Raw genomic sequence first — 22,932 nt, forward strand, 5'->3', positions numbered from 1 at the left:
ATCATAGACACGTTGTAAGCAAACTACAATAATAAACTTGAAAAATAATACGGATAACTTGTAGAAAAAGACAAATCAAATTAAGGGGTTCGTTGGAAAAATTTACAAATCTACCGACCAACACAAATTAAACCATAATCGATTATAATTTTTATCACCATTAACATATAAAAACATTGTCATCATACGAAAACTAAACCAAGAAATTACCTCGAGAAACAAAATCAAAGGCGATTTATGATGTGGATGTCGAAGGATGATGCTAGGGTGCAATTAATCTGATGTGTCGCTATAATAGAGAGGATCGCTGGAATATAGATGGTCGATAGAAAAGAAAAGGTCGCTGGAACAAAGAGGGTCGCCGAAATAGAAAGGTTTGCTGGAATTGTGAAAATAATATGAGATGCGAGCATGTTTTTTTATTAATCTCGTATCTACCCTTTAGGAGCGGTCATATGTAACCTTTAGAAGCGGTTCTAAACCGCTTCTAAAAGGAACTTATAGGGGCGGTTCTAATAACCGGTTCTATATGTATCCAATAGCAACGGTTTACCAACCGCATCAAAAAAACTCAATTGAAGCAGTTTTAAGAGCGGTTAAACTTGACCGATTCTATTGGATATGCTTTTACAACCGCTTCATCAACCGCTGCTAATATTGCGGTTCTAATGTCCAATTTTTTTGTAGTGAAAGAAGAACGAGACGAAATACTAGATTTATGAAAAGGTGATTTATGACTCTTATTAATTTTACATGAAGTGCATGAAAAATTAGACAAAATATCCGTAGAAAATGAAAGACCTAAGGATAACAAAAAAAACGTTGCAAAACATCTAATGATAGATGGCCTAAACGACTATGCCATAAGAGAATAGATGACAAGACAGACACAGAAAAGGCGGAAGGGGATGATAGCGGAGACGCAAATTTTGTCTAGTAATAAACACTATCTCTATGGACCCCGCTGACCAGTGTCACTCCCATACGATGATCCAACACCTGAAAATAGGAATCAAATAAAAGAAATATAATAGGATTAGTAACACAAAATGGAGCGATAAAAATTAATTTTTTTTGACATATATGATACAAATAAAATTAATACACTTTATTAATGATAATATATAATATATAAATACCATTATAAAGTGAAATATAGGAAAACACATAAAATAAGAAAACATATAAAATACTATAAAATAAATAAATATTTAATAATAATAATTATTCTCTAATAATTAGGAAATAAATAAGTATTTCCTAATAATAATTATTTTCTAATAATTAGGAACAAATAAGTATTTATTAATAATAATTATTTTATAATAGGAAACCTTTGCTAAAATCCTCCTATGGCTCTATTAGAAACCGATCCGATAAGGACTGATCGATATAAACATAAACTGATATGATAAAGACTGATTGATGAAAATTGATTTTGACAGAAGTCAATCTCAATATATTCATAACAAGGGCTCTTATTATCTACATGGCTAAGGAGAGCTCCTTCGATTTAATGAAGGAGCGGCTTCATATTTACCGAATGTCCATTTATTATTATTTTTTTTAAAAAGAGTTGTTGAGAGAGTTAAATTTATAAATGAGGTGTTGAAAGATTTTTAACCGTGGAGAAACGTATAGGATTTTTTTTAATTTTGCTACACTGCTATGTGATATAAAAAAAGTTATACGAAGAAGTTTCATGATGGTTAGGCTCTCAGACGAATGAACCAGATTCACATTGGATCTCTGGAAGGGAACTCGGTCGTGGATATAGTTCGTACAATTCTCCAAATAAAATAACATATTTTTTTAATCATTTTTACAGTGATTAATTTTTATTCTAGTATTATTATGTTACATGTATTTTGTACTTGCTATAAGAAATACGATTGTTTTTAAGGTGTAAATTATAACGAGCTACTTTGTTAAAAAAAAATTAAGAAAAATAAAGGCGCTAACTAATTAGTTTTAATTCTTTTATTATATTATTAATTGATTTTTCTTTTGTTTTGTTGTAGGGCGACTTGGACATTTAACTCGATTTAAATAAAATTCGACCGACCCGGTTTGATCGATGCACGCGTCGCCTGGCGATTCGTCAGGACACGAAGAACAGAACTCTGCGGGAAGTGGAAAAAGGCAAGTTTATCATCGACGTCGACGTCCGTTCCGTACCGATTTATACGGCCGCTGTTGATTCCAGATTATTAACGCGATTGGTAGGAGTTTTCGATCTTACCCGACGACAGCCGGCGAGGAGCGAGCAGGGACGCTAAACGAGTAGGTTCGTCGCCCTCACGAAATGCCTGATTACGTTTTAGATCACATTGGTTGCAGATCGGGATCTTTTTGAAGCTCGTCTTCCTCCTGCGCACAGGCAGCGCTGACTCTTTCCTTCACCACACTTCGCCACGCCTACCTTTACTGCTCTTCAGCCTAGGCCTAGCCCAGAAGAGGCACAACCCGCGACCTACCTCGTCGTCCGCTAGTGCCGCCGGAAAACCAAACAAACCTCGCCATAGAACTGCCGGATCCCAAATTGAAGAAAAAATGAGAAAGCATATTTTTGTTATATATATCCAATTTGCTAGCAACTTGTTATGTTTGGTTGAATTCAACCATACACTCTTGTGAAGATGAAATTAGGGTTCTTTGTTTGACGACAATACATGGTGGAATGATGCACGATGCAGCCTTAATTAAGGTTGAGTTGATGATATGTTGTGATATCTGATATCATCCATTTGCATCCATCCAGGTTTCAATGTGATTTCTTTTCTAATGATTTAGGATTTGGCGTTATTACTTAGGTCAGCCAGGAATTGGATCTGTCATTATGCCATAAGATTATTGCCTACTGTTTTTTTCCCTTTCTATTTGGAGACCACAAGTTTTTGTCACAAAGCCATAATTTTGTTGCAAGTTATTCTTTCTCTGCTCTTATCTAGACTGTTGTTTGTGTTGCTCGATGTCAATCTTTTTTAATTCCCTTTCGCCTTCATTTTTGGTGAAACGTTGTCTTATCATTGTTGTTGTTGTTGCAGCTTTTGAAAGATGATGAGGCTTCAAAATTATGCTGGATTTAGTTTTTTAGCAACTATGAGTGCTATCTGCTATGCATTTAGTAGCAGAGGGCAGTTCTATCCTGCCACGGTGTACCTCTCCACTTCCAAGATTTGTTTTGTCCTTCTGCTGAACATGGGTCTAGTCATCATGTGTATAATGTGGCAGTTAGTGAAGCGTTTATTCCTGGGTTCACTCAGAGAAGCAGAAGCTGAAAGACTTAACGAACAATCATGGAGGGAGGCCATGGATATTCTTTTTGCAATTACCATATTCCGTCAAGACTTCTCAGTTACTTTTCTAGCTATGGTCACGGCTCTTTTGTTGATCAAGGCATTGCATTGGTTGGCCCAGAAGAGAATTGAATATATAGAGACAACTCCATCCGTTTCTATGCTGTCCCATGTACGGATAGTTTCATTTATGTTTTTCCTCCTCATTGTTGACTGTCTTTTCTTGCACAGTTCTTTGAGGTCTCTGATACAAACTCGGCAAGCATCAGTTGCACTCTTCTTTACATTTGAGTAAGTTAATCAAATACTACAATTTGTGGCATTATATTCATATTACTTGTTTTTTTGCTGTATTTTGTGCATTAATTTAATGAGATACTTTCTTTCGATTGATGCTTTGCTGGGTCTAAAATATTAATCAAAGAAAACCTACACCTAGAGTTTTCCAAGGGCGAGTTATATTATGCCCAACTAGTAGTTATCATATACTTCACAGTTTCTTTTCTTGCTAGAAGATTGACTGAGGGAGAATATAATAAGTCAAATAGTTATATGATTTCCCTTTCTACTTAGAAATGTGAATAGACGCCAAACCATGAGTTTGTGAAAGTCTAATGTTTTCTTAAATCACACTCACTCTTCAACTATAAGGTGCTCGAAACTTCATCACTGCTCAGACAATTTTATGAATGTCCTTTTACGCACCTGTCTAAGAATATTTAGTCATGAAATTCAGAAGGAATTTACAACAAATTACTTCAAAAGTTAGTTTGAAACTTGGACATCAGTCAGGTGCCACCCTTTAATTCAACTTCTATATACATGCAATGTTTGTACTGTCTTCGTTAGCTAGAAAATCCATCTCATTTACTTGCATTTATGTGCTTGCACCAACTGGTTCAGTGCTTATTTGCTAGTTGCATAAGCTGAGTGATTACACAAGAACTAACTAGCAATGGAGTTCATTTAATGGAGCACTTTAGCAAGAACAATCTTTATACTGATTTTTTGTCCTCTAATAGGCAAAGGGATGACTTCTAATCAAATTTTTGTATCCCCTCAAAGGAGTATGGAGAGTTTGATTTTTTTCCAAGTACACACCCACATTTGTGTTCATTCCACTGTTGCACAATATCAATCCACCACCATTTCCAAATATCTCCATGAATTAGCATCTGTTAGCTTTTGCATAATTTTCTCTTGAAGTGCTTTTAATTAAGATGGTATATGTTTCATGTGAAGCATCTTCCACCTGCACTACATCTTGTGTGTAATCTAGTGGCCGTCTTTCTTTGTGGGTGACTTGACAAACTGACAACAATTGAGTTGTAATATCTTCTAGATTGCATTATGTTGGTTGCTTAAGTACTTTTGATTCTTCTTATGATTTCTCAGATATACAATCTTAGCAACAACAACGGTGTCAACATTTGTGAAGTATGTATTCTATGTAAGTGACACGTTTATGGAAGGGCAGTGGGAGAGGAAGGCTGTTTATACATTTTACCTTGAGCTTGTTCGGGACCTTCTTCACCTGTCTTTGTATATAGTATTTTTTCTAGCCATCTTTGTGTAAGTACTTTTTTAAACAATATCTTAATTCTTTAAGTTCACCTTGGGCATTTGTTTCCTATTTCAATGACTAAGTTGACCAAATAAAGTTTGTCTTTACTAATAACAGGAGCTATGGTATCCCGTTGCATCTGATACGCGAGCTATATGAGACATTTCGCAGTTTTACAAAGCGTGTGACAGATTATGTTCGATACCGCAAAATTACCTCAAATATGAATGAGCGTTTCCCCGACGCAACACAAGAAGAACTTAATGTGTAAACAATTTACTCCCAATTCATTTGAAGTCATTACTGTTGTATTGGTAATTTAGTCACTAGTTATTCTTAAATACAGGACTGATGCAATATGCATTATATGTCGAGAAGAGATGATCACAGCAAAGAAATTGTTATGCGGGCACCTTTTTCATATCCGTTGTCTAAGGTCATGGTTAGAGAGACAACATACTTGCCCTACCTGCAGAGCTTTGGTTGCACCACCTGAAAATGGGCCTGCATCTAGGCAGCACGGAATTCCATATGTTCCAAATCAACCTAGTAAGGTTTTTATACTTGCTTGCTTCAGATATTTCACTTTCCTTTTTTTCCCTACAAATTCATTTATGGGCTTTCACATAAATATGCCAATTTCTTTAGGCACCTCAAGTCAACTGAAATTATGAATTGTTGTAGAGATTGAGGTTTGATTTACTTGGATGGAAGACTAGGAAGGGGAAGGAAAAGGAAAAGAAACACAATACATGATTCTTGCACAACTATTTATTTTATTTGCATTCCTTTTTTCTTAGTTGCGTATTCCCTATCCTATGTATGGGACCAAATCCACTTAGCAATGGGACAACCACATCGGGATCCACTATACTGGCTATTGGACTATGTAGAGCATGTGCATTAGGTTTTGCGTGCCACATGTCATGACCCAACACCAATTTTTATCATAGAGAGAATTATAAAGGAAAAAAAGTGTAGAGAAAAGATGATAACTTTCTAAAGTTTTGAAATATATAAGTAAAATCATCTTCAAGTGCATACGAAGTAGATAACCAAAAGCAACGTTAGCAGAAATAATCGAAATAGTGTTGCAAATTGGAAAATAATATTTGAATTTTAAATTTTGGCTCGTTTGATAATTAGTTAAGTTATTTGCTAATTCATTTGATTTGGTAGACAATTATTAATGATGTATTCCATCAATCCCTTATTGGTTTCTTAGTTTTCATGAGACCAAGTATATAAAAGTGTCCCAATACAAAAGTATGTCATTTCTCCTATATTACTTTGGTGGTTCTTACTTGTCACTTCTTTTCTATAGTAGTTGGATCAGCGGCAACTTCATCTTCACAGAGTCTCAGTGGCGCGACAGAAGATGCTAAATTAAGCCGGCATCAGGCCCTGCTTCAAGCAGCGGCAATGGCTGCATCCTTATATGAAACTTCATTCATCTACCGTCCACCAAGTTCCTTCTGGTATGCATCAACCAGCTTACAGCCAGCTAATTTTTTTTTGGTTTGCCTTCAATTTAATGTGCAATGATATTAAGTATATTGAACATTATGGGGGCGTTTGGTTAAATGATGGGAATGACTATGAGTATGCGTTTAATAGTAGGGTGGAATGAGAATAGGAATGGAAATGAAACCCATCAAGTTATATGGGTTTGGTTGATTCCCATAAATCTAGTAATCATTCCCAAAATGTCATTCCCAAACCCACAATTCAAACACTATCTTTTACTATCATTCCATTCCCTCATTCTCAAACCCATCAACCAAACACCCCCTATATTTATTAGCAAGTCAGAAGCAGATTTTTGCATTGATATGTGAATATGCTCTATAACTTTCTTGTGTTCTTATAAAATAGGTCGTATTATACATATCTATTGCAAATAAACATCGTGTATCATTATGATGATCATCTATGCTATTCAGTTTATGGTGTGAATATCTGTTAAGAGTATGGATCTAGTTGTTGACACATGATTTCTAGACATGTGTTTCCTATGAAGGAAAGAAAGAGGCTAAGTAAAATACGGCAAGACCTAGATTTTGAGTGAAACATTTCCCCAATTTTTTTGGTTCAAACTTCTGCAGAAATCAAGCAGATGGGTCACATTACAGCTACATGCTGTTAATCTTAGGAAAAAACTAAATTATTAAGCTTGACTGAGTTTCAATTAGGTTGATTGTCTTGCAGGGAATTGGATTACAAAGAAGGTTGTCCTTGTATATTTAGTTAAAACATAAATCCAGTAATGAAATTTATATTATTATTATTATTACTAGTTTGATAAATTGTGTTTCTGTTACATCGTATTCAATGGATTCATCTTAGAAAAATCTACTGCTTGAAAAACTTGAAGTTGGTGAGCAGCTCAGGAAACATTCTTGTGTCTGTTTTCAGGCCTCCAGGTCATGGATCAAATCGGAATGATAATCCACATTCAGAGGCATTCAACCGGACGACAGTGTCACTAACTGGAGAAGTAGCTGCTTCTGGACAATCCACCGATGGCGAGGTATCCGACAATCAAGTTCTTCAAGCATCATTATTGAAGGCGCAACAAGATGTCATCCGAAGCCAGATTCAGGTAGTTACTGGGACTCGCCAGTCTGCAATAGCAGTCTTACAATATGACATTTTAGGTTCAAGATTTAAGGCAAAAAAAAAGCTTGCACTCTTTTGATATTGCCTTCTAGATAAGATTTTCAGTGTCGGAGAAAATCATAATACGAGACTATAGAAGTTTACAATGTGCAAAAATTTTCAATAAGCTTCCTTTTTATCGAATGTTTGTTTATATTTTTCTTATATCTTGACACCTTAGATTCATTTTCTTTTCGACAGCTTCTACAAACTCAACTGCAAGCTCTACAACAGCAGGTACATCAATCCAAACCTGGTGATGCTGATCCAAAGGGAAAGTCTACTATCACATTCGATCCTACCACATCTACATCATCAACAAGTTCGTAGGACAGGATACATTGGGAGTTTGTGTTCTAACTTCTGCTTATTCACTGGAAGGCGAGATAGAGAAATACATTGTTACAAGAGGAAGAAGACTTTGCTATTTTACTCTTTGACTATTTATGATCATCTGTATCCTAATTATCGCATCGTCTTCTACATGGTTCATAACAAAGACCTCAAATGTCTATTGCAACAAGGGTGCTCTAGAACGCCATCTAAACTAGAATCTTACCTTCTTCCAGATAGTGGGTGGCTGTATTTTTCAAGCAATTATGATTTAATTCTCAGACGCGTCTAGACTAGGGCTGCAAACGAATCGAGCTGGCTCGCGAGCTTTTCGAGCCGGTTCGAAAAATATTCGATTCGTATTCGAATATATCGAATTCGAGCCGAATTCGAACATGTTCGAACTTTTTTTCGAGCCGAACTCGAGCCCAAATTATATTGTTCGAGCCGCTCGCGAGTTGCTCACGAGCCTTAATATTAATTAATATAAGTTAAATATATATTAAATAAAAAAATTTCGAGCCTTTCAAACTTATTTTCGAGTAATAATTCGAATAGTTCGCGAACATATTCGAATATTTCGAGCCGAACTCGAATCCGAATCCTAATTCGAACCGAACTCGAATCAAACATTTTAATTTTTTCGAGCTTCGAATCGAGCTTGAACTCGAATATACCTATTTCGAGCCGAATTCGAGCCTTAAGTTTTTCAGCATATTCGGCTCGATTCGATTCGTTTACACCCCTAGTTTAGACAATTGAATTATTATTGAACTTGGGGTGTCATGAGCAATCACACTTTTTAGATTTACTCGGTGGATAAAATAGGAGTGTAAACAAATCGAATCGAATATGTTGAAAAATTTAAGATTCGAATTCGGCTCGAAATAAGTATATTCGAGCTCGATTCGAAGTTCGAAAAATTTAAAATTTTGTGTTCGAGTTTAGTTCGAATTAGGACTTGAGTTCGGCTCGAAAGATTCGAATGTGTTCATGAATTATTCGAATTATTGTTTGAAAATAGGTACTCGAAATTTATTTATTTAATATATATTTAATTTATATTAATAAAATATTAAGACTCGCGAGTAGTTTACGAATTCTCGAACAATATAATTTAGATTCGAATTCGGTTTGAAAAAAAGTTCGAACATATTCAAGTTCAGTTAGAATTCGATAAATTTAAATATAAATTAAATATTTTTTAAATTGATTTAAAAAATTGATGAACCAACTTGATTCATTTACAGTCCCAAGAGTCTGAGATATAGTCTATCCAACATTAGTTGGGTGGTAAGATGGGGATTCGTGATATTAAAAAATAAAATAAAAAATAAATACACTGGGTTGCATTTAATATCTGGAAGAGAGAAATAGTGTGCCTAGAATGAAGCACTATTTAATTTTTATAATATTATTGTACGAGTGTTAGGATTAAAGTATAATTTTGTTAAAAAAGAAAATTAAAAAATTAATGATAATATAAAATTTATTAAATATATTTATCTATATATTAGGTGTTTAAACCAAGCCATATAATTCTTATCAATTTTCTTTTATTAATGTATTATCCTGCAGATGCAATCATGGCCATCCATTTCCATCTTAGTCGTCGATGGATCCAGATCAGCCGTTCGATCCAGATAGCTCCTGCGAACGCAGATACCTCCTCGCATCTATCTATCAAGCCGTTGCACATCCACCAGCCACCCGTACAAAGCCCGACGCGTCACTTCCATTTCTTTCCTCTTCTTCGTCGCTTCTTCCATTCCCAGATCTTCTTCGTCTCCGTACCCTCCTCCTCCCTCTCTCGCCGATCCGTGGCCGATCGAGCCTTTTCTGGATAGGCAAGGATAACGAAGGCGAGGGGGCGAGCAGCGAGTCGGGCATGGGACAAGCCTTCCGCAAGCTCTTCGACAGATTCTTCGGTCTCGTCGAAATGAGGGTCTCTCTCTCGCAATCTCTTATTTATTTATTTTATTATTTTGCTCGTGAACGTCGGATTTTTCGTTTTCTCGATAAGCACGCGCCGGTAGTCTACTTTGGTTCTCTATGATCGGTGAGAGATGCAAGATCTGATTTTAAGTTGGGTAAATAGAAACTGCGATCGATGAACTATGAAAAGGATATCGATATTGGAAAGAACACGAATGTACATGTCTAGAGTGCACATGAAATTTAGGAGTCAGTTTCTGGAAGCGTGTTTGGAAATTTTAGTATGACAAAGATTGTTGACAGATGTTGGTTTTGAATTTAGTTTATTTGTCCTGAGATCTATGAATACATAGATTGAATATTTCAGTGATAAAGTTGCCGGTATGGTGCTATTAATCTGATAGTTTTGAAACATTAGGAATTAGCAAATAATGGAACACGAAAGCTAGATAAATTCTAAGGATTGCATTCCTGTTCCCCTTTTTTTGTGTAGGTTTATCATGTTGTTGGTTTGGTTTGCATAAGGAATCTGGAATCATACTCTTTGTTTTTCATCAGAAGCTCTTCATTTTGATGAATTAGCTCTAAGCATATTTGTGACAGATTTTTTGTATTTGAACTTTTGTAGGTTGCAATGCTTGGATTGGATGCAGCTGGCAAGACAACGATTTTGTACAAGTTGCACATTGGAGAAGTTTTGTCGACTGTTCCAACTATCGGTAAGTTATCTTTTACTGTTACATATAATAGGCATCATGCAGAACCTTTCGGTTTGCCATTATTAACTGGGAACTGATCAATAAAGGATCTAGATTGCTTTCACTGATATTGAACGAAGTTAGTTCTGAACTAGTATTGCCTTGTTTAGTATAGCCTTTATTGAGGTTGTTGGTTTCAGCTTCTAGACCCCCCATATTAGCTCATGGGGCTTTGGTTGTGAGGTTTTGCATGCTTGTTTGTCTCTGAAAGATCACTATGCATGAATAGAATTGTGTATTACAACTTATTGAATAATATCTGCTTATCTTTCTTTTTTCCTTTCTTTTCAAAAAAGAGGATAATTTAAATTTTACAAGGTGAACACAACAACAACAACAACCAAGCCTTTTCCCACTAGGTGGGGTCGGCTGTATGAATCCTTTTACGCCATTGAGCTCTATCTCCTATTATATCATCATCTATATTTAAATAAATTTTATCTTGTTTTATTGTTGCTAACCAAGTCTAAATTTTACAAGGTGAAATGAGGTAAAAAAAAAAATATTGGGCTAAACATTGTATAAATGAAATTTGTAAATTTCTCCTCTTGATCTTGTTGAATTGTGGGATGAACATACAGGATCTTCTCGCTTGAAACTAAATGTTTCAGCCACTAATACTCCTCTTACCATCAACACATGCTCAAATTCCCTAATAAGCTTAGTAAAACTATAATACATAATATTTTGGATTGAACATTCTAGATATTTGATGATCTCTATGAATCTCCAGAAGTGTAACCTCACATTACACTGCAACATCCAGTCTGATCCCAACTATTTTGGGGCTAGCTACATGAGTCTTATCTAGCCATTTCAATCTATTGCCTCTTATACATTATATTGGATTAATTTTGGTTGGTTAATATTAATATCATAGTGGTAATTAAAGCAAATAAGTTTTTGGAACCTGTATGTTTGGCTCCTTGATATAGAAAATATTTTGCTTATGCCTCTTCTCACTGGATTGATGAATTATGTGTTTCCCTATGATATTCGAGTCTTATGAGTATTTTTTTATTTAATTCGTACTGATGATATTTAATATAATTGCTAATTTGTCATTTAGAAGATATAGTTTGATAGAATTTCCAATCTATATGCCTTTTGTCTATTCTTTAGGCTTCAATGTGGAGAAGGTCCAGTATAAAAATGTGGTATTTACAGTATGGGATGTTGGTGGACAAGAAAAATTAAGACCCTTATGGAGGCATTACTTCAGCAATACCGATGCTTTGGTAATTTGTCATGTTTTATAATTTAGTTTGGTATGTGATAGTAGTTTAGTGTATTGACATTAGAATTTTTCAAATTAAAGAAACATTTAAGGCCCAGCAACCAGTTAAGTTAACTACGAATATGCATTTAACTTTACTTGGTAAAATGACATGTTATGATTAGTTGCTCCAAATTAGAAAACTAAAAGAAGTTTAACTGACTTGATTCTGAGTCAAATACTAAACTTTCCAAATATTCAAAGTTATGAAAGTAATTTCTGAAATTATTAATAACTGATTACTGAAATTAATTATAGAAATCTAAATTAATCATCAAAATTTTAAAAATCCCAAAAAATATTTCTTAAAATTATTTGTAAAATCAAATAAAATTTTGGAGATTGTCTATTCAATTTTGAAATTATTTGAATATTTAAAATTAATTAGAGTTATTTTGAAATTATAAAAAGATTATCTATTCAATTTTTGTATTATTTGAAAACTTAATTAATTTTAGGATTTTCCTTCTTTGGAATTATTTGAAAATTGGCAATTGATTTTAAAAATGCAGCATTGTATTTGGGATTATTTGTGAGTTTATAAAATAATCTTTAAAAAAATTGAAATAATTTTTAGAACTTTAAAGTTGTTTTTTGGAAGATTTGGAAATTTAAAATTGATTTAATTTGGTTCAATCATGGTTCCAATCAAGTCCAAATCAAACACAAATCATCCCAGTTAAATTTAATTGAACCTAATTCAAGTTACACCAATATGACCCTTAAATTCCTTTTATCTAATGTCAACAATGGAAGATTGTGGTCGGTCCAACGGATCATTGTTTTTTTCTTTGAGGGGATGGTTGTTTTGGCCACCAGTGGATGTTTGTTGGTAACAAAATTATCTACCCGCTTACGAATCAATTTCATTATTTTCAAATAATTCTAATATTGAAGGGAACTTTGGCGCAACGGTAAAGTTGTTGCTTTGTGATGAAAAGATCACGGGTTTGAATCCTGGAAACAACCTCTTGCAAAAAGTAAGGTAAGACTGCGTACAATGGATCCTTCCCTGGGACCCCGCATAGCGAGAGCTTCGTGCACCGGGTTGCCCTTTTATTAGTTTAAATATTCAGAAATTTAATTTTTGACTTGATTAGTTTCTGCTCTGAATAGAAATTGACTCAAATTTTGGCACAACTGATTGTAACATGTCATTTCACTGGGTAGGATTAAATGCAAACGTGTGGTTGACTTACATGGCTACTTTGAGCCCAAAAATATCACTTCCTTTTCAATTTTGATATCAGCATAGTGTTCAATGTGTTTACGTCTTATAATTAGTGAACATGTGGTTGACTTACATGGCCACTTTGAGCCCTAAATATCACTTCCTTTCCAATTTTGATGTCAGCATAGTGTTCATTGTGTTTAGTCTCTTATAATTAGTGTTCAAAGTTGGTTTGATTTTTTACTTGTTTGAACACTGGTTTCTGGATGACTAACCACAATGCATTCCTACGATCATCTATTTTTTATTGCATAACATTTAGAGGTCCTTCAGTCAGTTGTTAAGTTGCTGGTACTCTCATCTCTATTTCTGCTTTACAAAGATCAACAGCAAACTAAATTTAGTTCTCAGTATCAAGTGAACAATTTCCATGATGAGCTTTGAGTCTTCTGTTTTTCTTGGAGAGCCTTTTAGTTAATTTTCCCTGCTGTCAGAGTAATCTCTCGGCATTGCCTAATCACAAGTAGTTCCAATGCTGTCTTTTGATGTTTTGCTTTTAGATCTATGTTGTGGATTCGTTGGATAGGGAAAGGATTGGAAAGGCTAGAGAAGAATTTCAGGTACACAGTATGGTGATTAGATAATGTTGTCATAATTTAGCTTTTCTTCTCCTGAAATTTCTAATAATTGGTTTAATACTTCTTTCAGACGATTATCCGAGATCCATTCATGTTGAACAGTGTTATATTGGTATTTGCTAATAAGCAGGACTTGGTACGTTTTCAGCATAATTTTTTATAACAGCTTTTTACCAAAAGGAGTGGCCACATTTCTTTATTTATCCAAAAGAACACACTAGTTTTAAAACTATCAAAAAGAGCACAAAAAATAGTATTATTTTCTTCCTACCCCTTCCGCCAACCTCCTAAATCCCCCCTCTCTCTCGCCGTTTTCCAATACATCCCCTCTCTCCAGGATTAAAAAGGGCTTGATATATTCCCATATCATATCAGGTCTACGATGGGCCTGATATTTTCTCATATCAAGCTTACTCTGGATCTGATATTTTTCATATCAGGCCCATCATGGGCATATGATATTTTCCTATATCAGCCCAGCCTAGGTTTGATATTTTCCCATATAGTGCATGTTGGGCCCGATATGGAAAATATCAGGCCCATGCTAGCCTGATATGGTCTAATATCAGGCCCAATATAGACCTGATATTTTCCATATCGGGCCCATGCATTGAAAAACAACGTGGGATTTAGGAGGTTGGCGGGAGGGGCTAATAAGGGAATAACACTGTTTTTTACGCTCTTTTTGGTAGTATTCAAACCTAGGGTGTTTCTTTTTTGGTAAATAAGGAAACGTGGCCGCTCTTTTTGGTAAATAGCCGTTTTTATAATGTCATCCTTAAGAACAGCATATTTATATTGCAAACATAATCTCTGAGTTATGTTATCTTATCAAGTTTTAAGGGAAAATTGACACCATAGAAACAAAGGTTATTTTAACAATTTGTATCTTATTAAATCAAAGTAATTGCCTTACTGGATGAATGTTAACAATAGCCCAATCTTTACTGGGAGGTATCATGCTTGATCGAATATCTTCCGCATCAAGACTTGTTTGGCAATTCCCATTGGATGATATAATAATTTAACTCTTTGCTCCTGAGAAGTTCTTCCTTGTCAGATTATATCATACAGAGACTCTTAACATTTACTGCCCTTCTACTTAATTACTTCATAGATGGCAATAGGCAGATCTTGGTAGTCTCAGGCTGGAGAGTTTCTTTCCCTCAAGTGTACTATTTTTCTAAATGCTTCATGCAGATCTAGCAATTATTATTGAAAGTCTCCAGCCAATCCTTCCCTTTCATGTCTGTTCTCTAGATCAACCTTGGCTCCGTGCCAAATTTACTTTTATTAAGCTATTCTTTTGTAATTTTATTTACCTTTCATCCTTAATTGATGCTAATATTTATTAGAATTCTAAAAAGTGATCTAGGTAGAGACGAGATCACATTCTGCATCACATATCGTATGCAGTGGTGCATGATGAGGGTCATCTATGCTGTGAAAATGAAACAAACTGGTTCAGTTTATATGATCTATAACTTAATTAGGAACTTTCCATATGTAGATGATGTTGATCGACAAGCTTCTAAAAGCAAGTTCACTATACCGAAAGACCATAGCAGGAAATACATGACTTCGATCGATGATTACTATCCCACTGAATTTAGTGACGGATCCAAGAATTCAAGTATGAAGGGGCGATCAGGATAAACAAGGGGCGGTATCCTCCATCTCCACCGGTAGAATCTCATAATACTAGGGGGCGACCGCTGATGCCCCCCCCCCCCCCCCCCCCCACTGGATCCGCCGTTGACTGAATTCTCCTTATAAAGATTATGTAGATCGACAACTTTCTAATCAGCTGCTTTTTTCATTTAGACTTAAGATTTTGAAGTTACATTTGCTTCTTCTATAAAGAAGCCATCTATCTTGATAGCTTTTACAGTAGTATTTATTTACAAGTCAGATCAAACTGGAATTTAACTGCCTTATTATTTCAGAAAGGTGCAATGACTCCAATGGAGGTATCTGAAGGATTGGGTCTCTATGATCTGAGGAATCGAACATGGCACATCCAGGGAACTTGCGCCCTTGCCGGAGATGGTCTCTACGAGGGACTTGATTGGCTAGTCACAGCTTTGAAGGAGTTGCAAACCCCTGGCCGAATTCTGGCTTGATCCTTATCGGCCGTCTACAAAGCTTAAGATAGACTAATCCCGAAGACGACTGTATATTTCCTTCCTCTCTTTTCAATGTCTTTGGCTTTGTAGCAGATGTAGAACGATTCATGAAAGTTGTGATTTATTTTCCTTTTCTGCTTCAATGGCTTCCGCATAGTAAAAGAATTCATCATAATTCATTTCATTTGTTGACGGTCTTTGGCTGTAAATGAGCAAGCCAAGCCAAGCTAAATTTAATGGTATTCAAGCTTATTTAATAAAATAATTGAAACAAACTGAATTGAGTCTAAAATGAATTGAGTCTAAAATAATCAGGTCATTAAAATGATGGTTCAAATTTATTGTTTGTTCACACTGTCATAATTCATAATGTGTAGCGCCATTACTGCGGCTGTTGATGGTCTTTTGCTATAAAAACTGCAGCTTTTTAGCACTTTCTCTGATGTCCTTTAATGGCGGCGTCGAGCTTCTTGAGAGGAGCAGCAGCGGTCTCCGGCGAGAGCAGAACGGGAGTGGGCTCACTGATTGAAGCAGGAGACGATCGCACAGCGGGGACTCAGCAGTGTTTCGAAGGAAAAGGAAGCCTTTTGACGATATCCCACCGGCGATCACAGTACATAGAAGAAAGTACTTTGAGGTCGCAGGAGAATTTTCATTACCGATGGCGAAAAATCCGATCTCGCAGATTAGGGTTCTTGGCCCTTGTTCGGTGGGCGATCGGTGAAGCTTGCTCAGGGTTAAGGATTCCCCATCATACTCTTCCTTCTCTACCTCCACCCTCCGCTGACGGCTCCGACTCTCCATCCATCGCGTCGCCGATCTCCTTCCTCTCCTCCGAGCATAATGCCGCTTCTACTTCAGAGTCGCAGCCAGTTGATGATCCCTCGATCCCTTCTACTGTCCGTGGGAATCGACCTTCTACGCCTGGTGAGTCTCCCTGAACTCCATTGCTCGCCGCGTTGTTGATGCCTAAATCGCCATGCCCTCGCCTTCTCAACATTCCAATAATAATGATTAATAAAATTACCATTTTTTTTATAATTATTTATGGTGCGATCCAGCCAGGCATTTGAATGAGACATGCACGCCGAACATCTGGAGGTCGCTGCATTGGCTGAGACTGGGAACAGGCTTTCCGAGTAATGATGTCATTCTATGATATCTTCGACCAGCGTTAGTTGCCTTTAAGTGGACGATGATCCTGTTTCCTTTCTCCGTAGATACAGTGAATCACAGACACAAGAATCAGGACGAGGAACGCCGGGCTCCCCTCCATTGTTTTTTTATATCTTTTCGGATCGCTAAGCTCTGAGCTCGCTCCGCGCCATCGACGGATCGACCCATCGACGACCAGGAGGAACGAAGAAGAAGAAGAGATTCGGTAGTCGATCAGATCCCATCGGCCATGAGCCTCTTCGGTCTCGGAAGGTACCTGCTTCCTCAATTTCGATTGAGTTCTTTTAATCGTTTCGAATTGATCGTTTTCTTGGCGCATCTAGTCAATTGTGCGTCTGCAAATGGACGAATTAGGTTTTTGGTTGCGTTTCATGATCTGCAACATTTCCTGATGGATTGAATATCTTTTTTCTTTCGTTTTCATTATTCCCTCGGTCCATCTCGTTAAGTCTTCCGTTTGGAAACAAAGTGATTAGTCTTTTTATGGCGTCGCTGTTTAGGTTACGGGATGAGTTTTTTTTTTTTTTTTTCCTTTCTTCTAAAGGTGCATGGTATAACATTCCAGTAGAATCTGTGTCAAGGGTTGATTGGTGGAATTAGGGACCAACTTCTATGATTTTGTAAAAATTCTGCATACACTTCTCATGCAACTCTAATTGAGAACTGGGAAACGGAATTTTGTATTTTTGTTTCAGTTGGCTATGCTGTTTGTTGTAGATTTGGATATGCAAGTTGTTACAACAAATTTAAACAGTTTGCTAGAAGTATATGGATTTGTAGATTGGGGGCTGCGTTTTTTCGAAGCACATGAAACTTTTTAAGCATATTTTTTGTTCTTTGAATTCATCAGATGTTCATCTGCTTACATGAACCTATTGTCTTCCAGGAACCAACGGACTTTTAGACCAAAGAAGAGTGCTCCTTCAGGGAGTAAGGTAATGACTCCATGTGCTTTCTTATTCATGTGTAATTTAATTACCAACATCACTTTTCTATAAGAATATATAAGATATTGACATAGGTGTGCTTGGGGTGAGCGTAATCACCTTTTGCTAAAATGCTACAATATAAGATATTGACATTCTCATCTCATAATTCTTATGACATTTGTTCTGCTAAAATTAATTTTCTATTCTAACTTCAGTTATTGAAGGAAGACTAGGCAGTTCCATAGAAATGGAACTTTTTTAAACTAGGTAGTTCACTAAATATTAGTGCTGTAAATCACACTCGTTATGTAATGGTTCAACAATGAGAATTCATCTTGCTTATTTCGTTTTTGGTATTAGGCTATTGGTAGTAATAATACCATTTTTACATTGAGTGTAGAATATGCTATACCAGAATTATTTTCATTTCTAATCGTACACCTGTGTTCTTAATCCTAGTTATTAATTGTTTGCGGCAGTGTCAATTGCCTTTTCTAGGATTATTTTCTTTCTAAAATTTTCTTGTTTAGGCTGAAGAAGAGAAAGAGGCTCAAAGAAATTGAAAATGAGGGCAGAGTCATCTGGTCCTCATGTTTGATCGAACACTATCTTATTCATAGTGAACTATCTTTTGCAAAGCTATGACTCAACATGTTGTAGAGTTGTAGTCCCTGTGCTTTATGCTATCCAACTTTTTTTTTGTTTTTTTCTTTTGAAAACTGAATCCATTTGATGGTTTCTCTTTATTGTCTGGCTCACATGTATTTTGTCTCTTTTATGCAACACAGTCTTTTCTTGCTTGGCAGTTTTGTTTTGCCCTGTTTAGATGTCTAAGTCATATCCAAGGGAATTGCCTGATGGAGAAAATTTTCATTTCAGTACTGGTTCACATGTGTTTTGTCTCTTTTATGCAACTCAGACTTTCTTTTCTTGATCGGAGGTTTTATTTAACCCTATTTAGATGTCAAATTCATATATAAACTGATGGAGAGAAATCTTATTCCAGTGCAAGATAGGGGCCATTTAGATAGTCAAGAGAGCATTGAAATGGTTGCTTAAACTTCTTCTGGTTATGAGATTAGGCATAGATGTTTCTTTTTCATAATAATTAGTCTCAGTAATGCTATGCTATTGGACCTATAATCCTTTTTTGGCTCTCTTATTTGTAGGGAGCCCAACTCAGGAAACACATTGATGCAACATTAGGCAGTGGGAACCTCAGGGAAGCAGTGAGGCTTCCACCTGGGGAGGATTTTAATGAGTGGCTTGCTGTCAACAGTAATATTCTTAATATTTTTAAAACTACTATTTTACTTCAGTAGTGTTTTTTTTTTACCCTCTGATATTGTGTGTTTATATTGCTTTATGATGTGATACTAGAAATTTGTTTTGATATATCTCAGAAAAATGTTTCTTCAATCTGTGGGGCACGAAACTAAATGCTCCTTTTTTTTTGGTGGTGATGTTTCAGCTGTGGATTTCTTCAATCAAGTGAATTTGCTTTATGGCACTCTGACAGAATTCTGTACAGCAGAGAATTGTCCTACAATGACTGCAGGGCCAAAGTAAGCTAGATAAAAATCTTTCCTTTCTCATTTTAGCTTCTGAAATGTCTAAGAGCATTTAGAGTGAATAAAGAATATCACATGCACAGTTGGAAGCTTGAGTGACTTGACCAAGTTAATTGTTCATTGCCTCAAAAAGAACCATTTAATTAAGGGTTGATGCTAAACAAAGAGAAAGCAGAGGGAAGTCTTCCAGCGGGCAGACAAATCCAAAAAATACAAAAAAAAAAATTACGAATTAAGTTCTAGATGGAAGGAATCAATGACAAAAAAGACATTTACTCGCTCAAAGATGGTGTTTCCTATCCTTCCAAATGCATCTTGTGAAAGCATTGCCGGAGTTATTCTTTGTCGTTAATTTTGTCGCTTTCACTGGGGTGTCACTCCAATTCAATAAAAGGATCTAGATGATAACTTTATTGTCAAAACTGAATCAAGGCTAAGACAAGCTATGCTAGATTTTACATAATACTGACTATGTAAATTTACAAATCGCTCATTTGTTGGATTTGTTCCATGTAACTAAATTAAATAATTATGGACGTATGGGTTCTTATACACTAACTAATTGCCTACACAGATATTAAGTAGAGCTTAATGACAGGCTAAGATTTAGATTCAGTATGCAGTTGGTCTCGATTAGTTCGGATATGGTTTGTTGGTTTACCTTGTATTGAAACTTTTGTTGCATATATTTCTTGATTCATATATTTTCAGTATGCATATGTCTAATGCTCTTGAATAAATTCCATTAATGCCTCCTTATTGCAATATACTAGTTTCAGTGAATCTAACTTGTTATAATTCTTCCATTTTGTCATAACCAGATTGAAAGTTGCTGATACTTTACCTCCCTTAGGAATCATCATTAGCAGAGTTACCTTTGTCGGTCATGATCCATACATGTTTCTTAGAAGAATTGCACCCGATATTTCATCCAATATCATCATATGGAAGCAAAATATCAAATTTTGCAGATAATTTACTTTTGTGATCCCGCAATGAGTTGTATTTGTATCATATGTTTATTTGCAGATTTGTATTTGTAGGTACGAATATAGATGGGCGGATGGTGTGCAAATAAAGAAACCTATTGAAGTCTCAGCGCCAAAGTATGTTGAGTACCTGATGGAGTGGATTGAAGTTCAGCTCGACGATGAATCTATTTTCCCTCAAAAGCTCGGTAGAGCCTGTCGATCCAAGTGTTCAATTAATCATTCTTCTAGTACAACAGCAACTAAGGGAGCTTAAATTGCTGATCTTCATTATCTGATGTTTTTTTTTTGTAGGAACACCTTTTCCTGCGAACTTCAAAGACGTTGTGAAGACAATATTCAAGCGGTTGTTCCGTGTTTACGCACACATTTATCACTCTCATTTCCAGAAGATTGTGAGCCTCAAGGAAGAAGCACATCTCAACACCTGCTTCAAGCATTTCATTCTTTTCACTTATGTAAGTGCCTACCTCCGCTTAAAATTTCATTGCTTTAATTCGTCAACCTTTCGTACCCATTTGAGAACCGACATGTTCGTGTTATTGTGATGCAGGAGTTTGGGTTGATCGACAAGAAGGAACTCGCCCCGCTGCAGGAGCTGATTGAGTCCATCGTTCTATAAGTTTGTTGCTAATCTAAAGCACTTAAATGATCTTTCAGGTAATCAATCTTATTTCACTACTAAGTTTCTCTCGAGTGGCTTGTATGTTGATGATGCATTGTTTATTACACACAATTAATGAGTAAATACTAATATGATTTTGTGTGACCCACCTCCACCACTGTTCCTTGTGGCTCTGAATCAAGAAATTTTGCTGGCACACCTCCCGCCCTCTGCCAGCGTGGTGAGGGCTCGAGAGAGAAAGAGGGAGGCAGAAAGCGGTAGAATTGTATTATTAGAGTAAAGTTTGAATCCTTTGAGGACGCTTGCGGCCGGCAATGGAGAAGACACTTGGAGTGAGAGTAATCGAATCCCATCACATAGAAAGCGTGGGGTTGTGGTTTGGGCCCTTGATTATGATTCAAATAACCGTGCTCTATATTCGCATAGACTAACATTTGCGTAGTCCCCTCGGATGGGTCTAGTAGTTAACGCATGAGGTGTTGTCATCATGAGATTTGAGATTCGAATCTTGACAAAGTCTGAGGTAAAATACCTCCCTTATGTGCTAGTCACTATTCCAAAGGCTAGTAGCCGTTTGTAATTTATCTCCTCCGTGTTGGTCCTAGGACGGATTGACGGGGGCGCTGAGGATGAACGTATTCACCTTTTGCCATCATAGACTAACGCTTATGTAGGACGTTGCCCTCTTTGTCAGAAAATTTTAATTTATTTGTACGGGCAGTGCCTCCACCTCTCACATTGGGATGATGAGATCCATTGATCCCGTGTGAGTTTCATCATCTCAATGTGAGAGGTGGGGGCGTTATATGTATAGATAGGATCGAACTAACCCTCTCTGCTTTAGTCGTCGTTATTTTGGTTGTACTGAGCATTTTACTGAACTCAATTAAATAAAATTGAATAAATTGATCGGTTAATTTATTAAAATAAAATTTGATTTTTAAATATTTAAAAGATTGGAAAAAACACTGCCTGAGAAATTGAAAAAATATCTTGACATTGTACTATTATATGAAAAATTGAGAAAGTGTCCTATATTATTATCTTGAGTTGATTTTAAATTTATTATATTTTATTTATTATAATAAAAATAATTACATTTATCCTGACATCTTTCACAGTTTATCCTCGTATTATATAAAAAATAAGATAAATTATATGATCTTATAGTGACGGTTAAATAACTAAAAATATGAAAAGAGTTTTTTCTGGGTATTACGTTCTGCGCCACTGGATTATCTGTGATTTTGAGCCAACGGATTATATGTGATTTTGAGTTGTCATAAATTTAAATTATCAGTGATCGATAATGCATCACTCATTTAAAATTAGAAGCCAATTGATAATGCTCACTGTTAGTCGTTTATTTTTTTTTAAAAAAAAAACTTGAGTTCTGTTTAATTAAAATTTAATTTTATAATCCAATCAAATAAACTGAAATAATTAAGTTTTTTTTTAAAAAAAAATCTAAATAATCGGAACGAATTTCAATTGATCATTATTTTGATTCCCCAAGATTCTGCTGATCTGTCTGTCACCGTCGGCCAGCGTTTTGGGTTGGCGCCCGGGCCAGCTCAGCTGGTTCGTTCGGCCGTTGGTTCTTGGAATACGCGTGGGCTCCACTGATAGTTCAATTATTTGATTTCGAATAAAGTCGGTTCAGATCTGTATCAGGTGAAATCCTCTGGCCCCATTTGCTGGGTCGGCGGTGATAAGGTCTCTACCTATTTAGTAGGTGTGCCCATTGAATCTATCTAAATATTGTATTAGATCAGAGTCCTGAACCGTTAAATGTGAATAAGGATCTCTACCCAGAAAATATATATATATATATATATATATATATATATATATATATATATATAGCTCACAACTCTGGGTACC

The 22,932-nt window shown here is 35.9% G+C and overlaps 3 protein-coding genes across 8 annotated transcripts; all 3 read left to right on the forward strand.

The window, feature by feature from the left end:
- The first annotated feature begins 2,132 nt into the window (after positions 1-2,132).
- Positions 2,133-8,089, forward strand: LOC122029997 (ERAD-associated E3 ubiquitin-protein ligase HRD1-like). 4 transcript variants are annotated; one of them, XM_042589151.1, is made up of 9 exons: positions 2,137-2,287; positions 2,381-2,707; positions 3,048-3,590; positions 4,695-4,871; positions 4,981-5,130; positions 5,210-5,412; positions 6,188-6,341; positions 7,279-7,465; positions 7,723-8,089. In XM_042589151.1, exons 3-9 carry the CDS (start codon positions 3,058-3,060, stop codon positions 7,849-7,851), a joined length of 1,533 nt encoding a protein of 510 aa, XP_042445085.1. In that variant the 5' UTR covers positions 2,137-2,287; positions 2,381-2,707; positions 3,048-3,057; the 3' UTR covers positions 7,852-8,089. The 4 variants fall into 4 exon arrangements, with proteins under 4 accessions (XP_042445087.1, XP_042445084.1, XP_042445085.1 ...); XM_042589153.1 differs by lacking the exon at positions 2,381-2,707 and having other exon boundaries at positions 2,133-2,287; positions 6,191-6,341; XM_042589150.1 differs by lacking the exon at positions 2,381-2,707 and having other exon boundaries at positions 2,135-2,287.
- A 1,479-nt stretch (positions 8,090-9,568) lies between these two features.
- On the forward strand, positions 9,569-17,125 carry LOC122028802 (ADP-ribosylation factor-like). 3 transcript variants are annotated; one of them, XR_006124962.1, is made up of 8 exons: positions 9,569-9,799; positions 10,418-10,508; positions 11,670-11,785; positions 13,555-13,614; positions 13,703-13,768; positions 15,579-15,806; positions 16,182-16,685; positions 16,820-17,125. XR_006124962.1 is itself a non-coding variant. In XM_042587713.1 (6 exons), exons 1-6 carry the CDS (start codon positions 9,743-9,745, stop codon positions 15,753-15,755), a joined length of 567 nt encoding a protein of 188 aa, XP_042443647.1. In that variant the 5' UTR covers positions 9,569-9,742; the 3' UTR covers positions 15,756-15,901. The 3 variants fall into 3 exon arrangements, 2 of the variants coding, with proteins under 2 accessions (XP_042443647.1, XP_042443646.1); XM_042587713.1 differs by lacking the exons at positions 16,182-16,685; positions 16,820-17,125 and having other exon boundaries at positions 15,579-15,901; XM_042587712.1 differs by lacking the exons at positions 9,569-9,799; positions 10,418-10,508; positions 11,670-11,785; ... (1 more) ...; positions 13,703-13,768; positions 15,579-15,806 and having other exon boundaries at positions 16,211-16,685; positions 16,820-16,897; positions 16,979-17,125.
- Positions 17,056-21,196, forward strand: LOC122028803 (MOB kinase activator-like 1A). Its single transcript, XM_042587714.1, has 7 exons — positions 17,056-17,186; positions 17,821-17,869; positions 19,033-19,141; positions 19,335-19,428; positions 20,478-20,611; positions 20,718-20,881; positions 20,977-21,196. Exons 1-7 carry the CDS (start codon positions 17,164-17,166, stop codon positions 21,043-21,045), a joined length of 642 nt encoding a protein of 213 aa, XP_042443648.1. The 5' UTR covers positions 17,056-17,163; the 3' UTR covers positions 21,046-21,196.
- Positions 21,197-22,932: the final 1,736 nt, after the last annotated feature.

The sequence above is a fragment of the Zingiber officinale genome, chromosome 10B (genome assembly GCF_018446385.1).
Source record: "Zingiber officinale cultivar Zhangliang chromosome 10B, Zo_v1.1, whole genome shotgun sequence".
Lineage (NCBI taxonomy): Eukaryota > Viridiplantae > Streptophyta > Magnoliopsida > Zingiberales > Zingiberaceae > Zingiber > Zingiber officinale.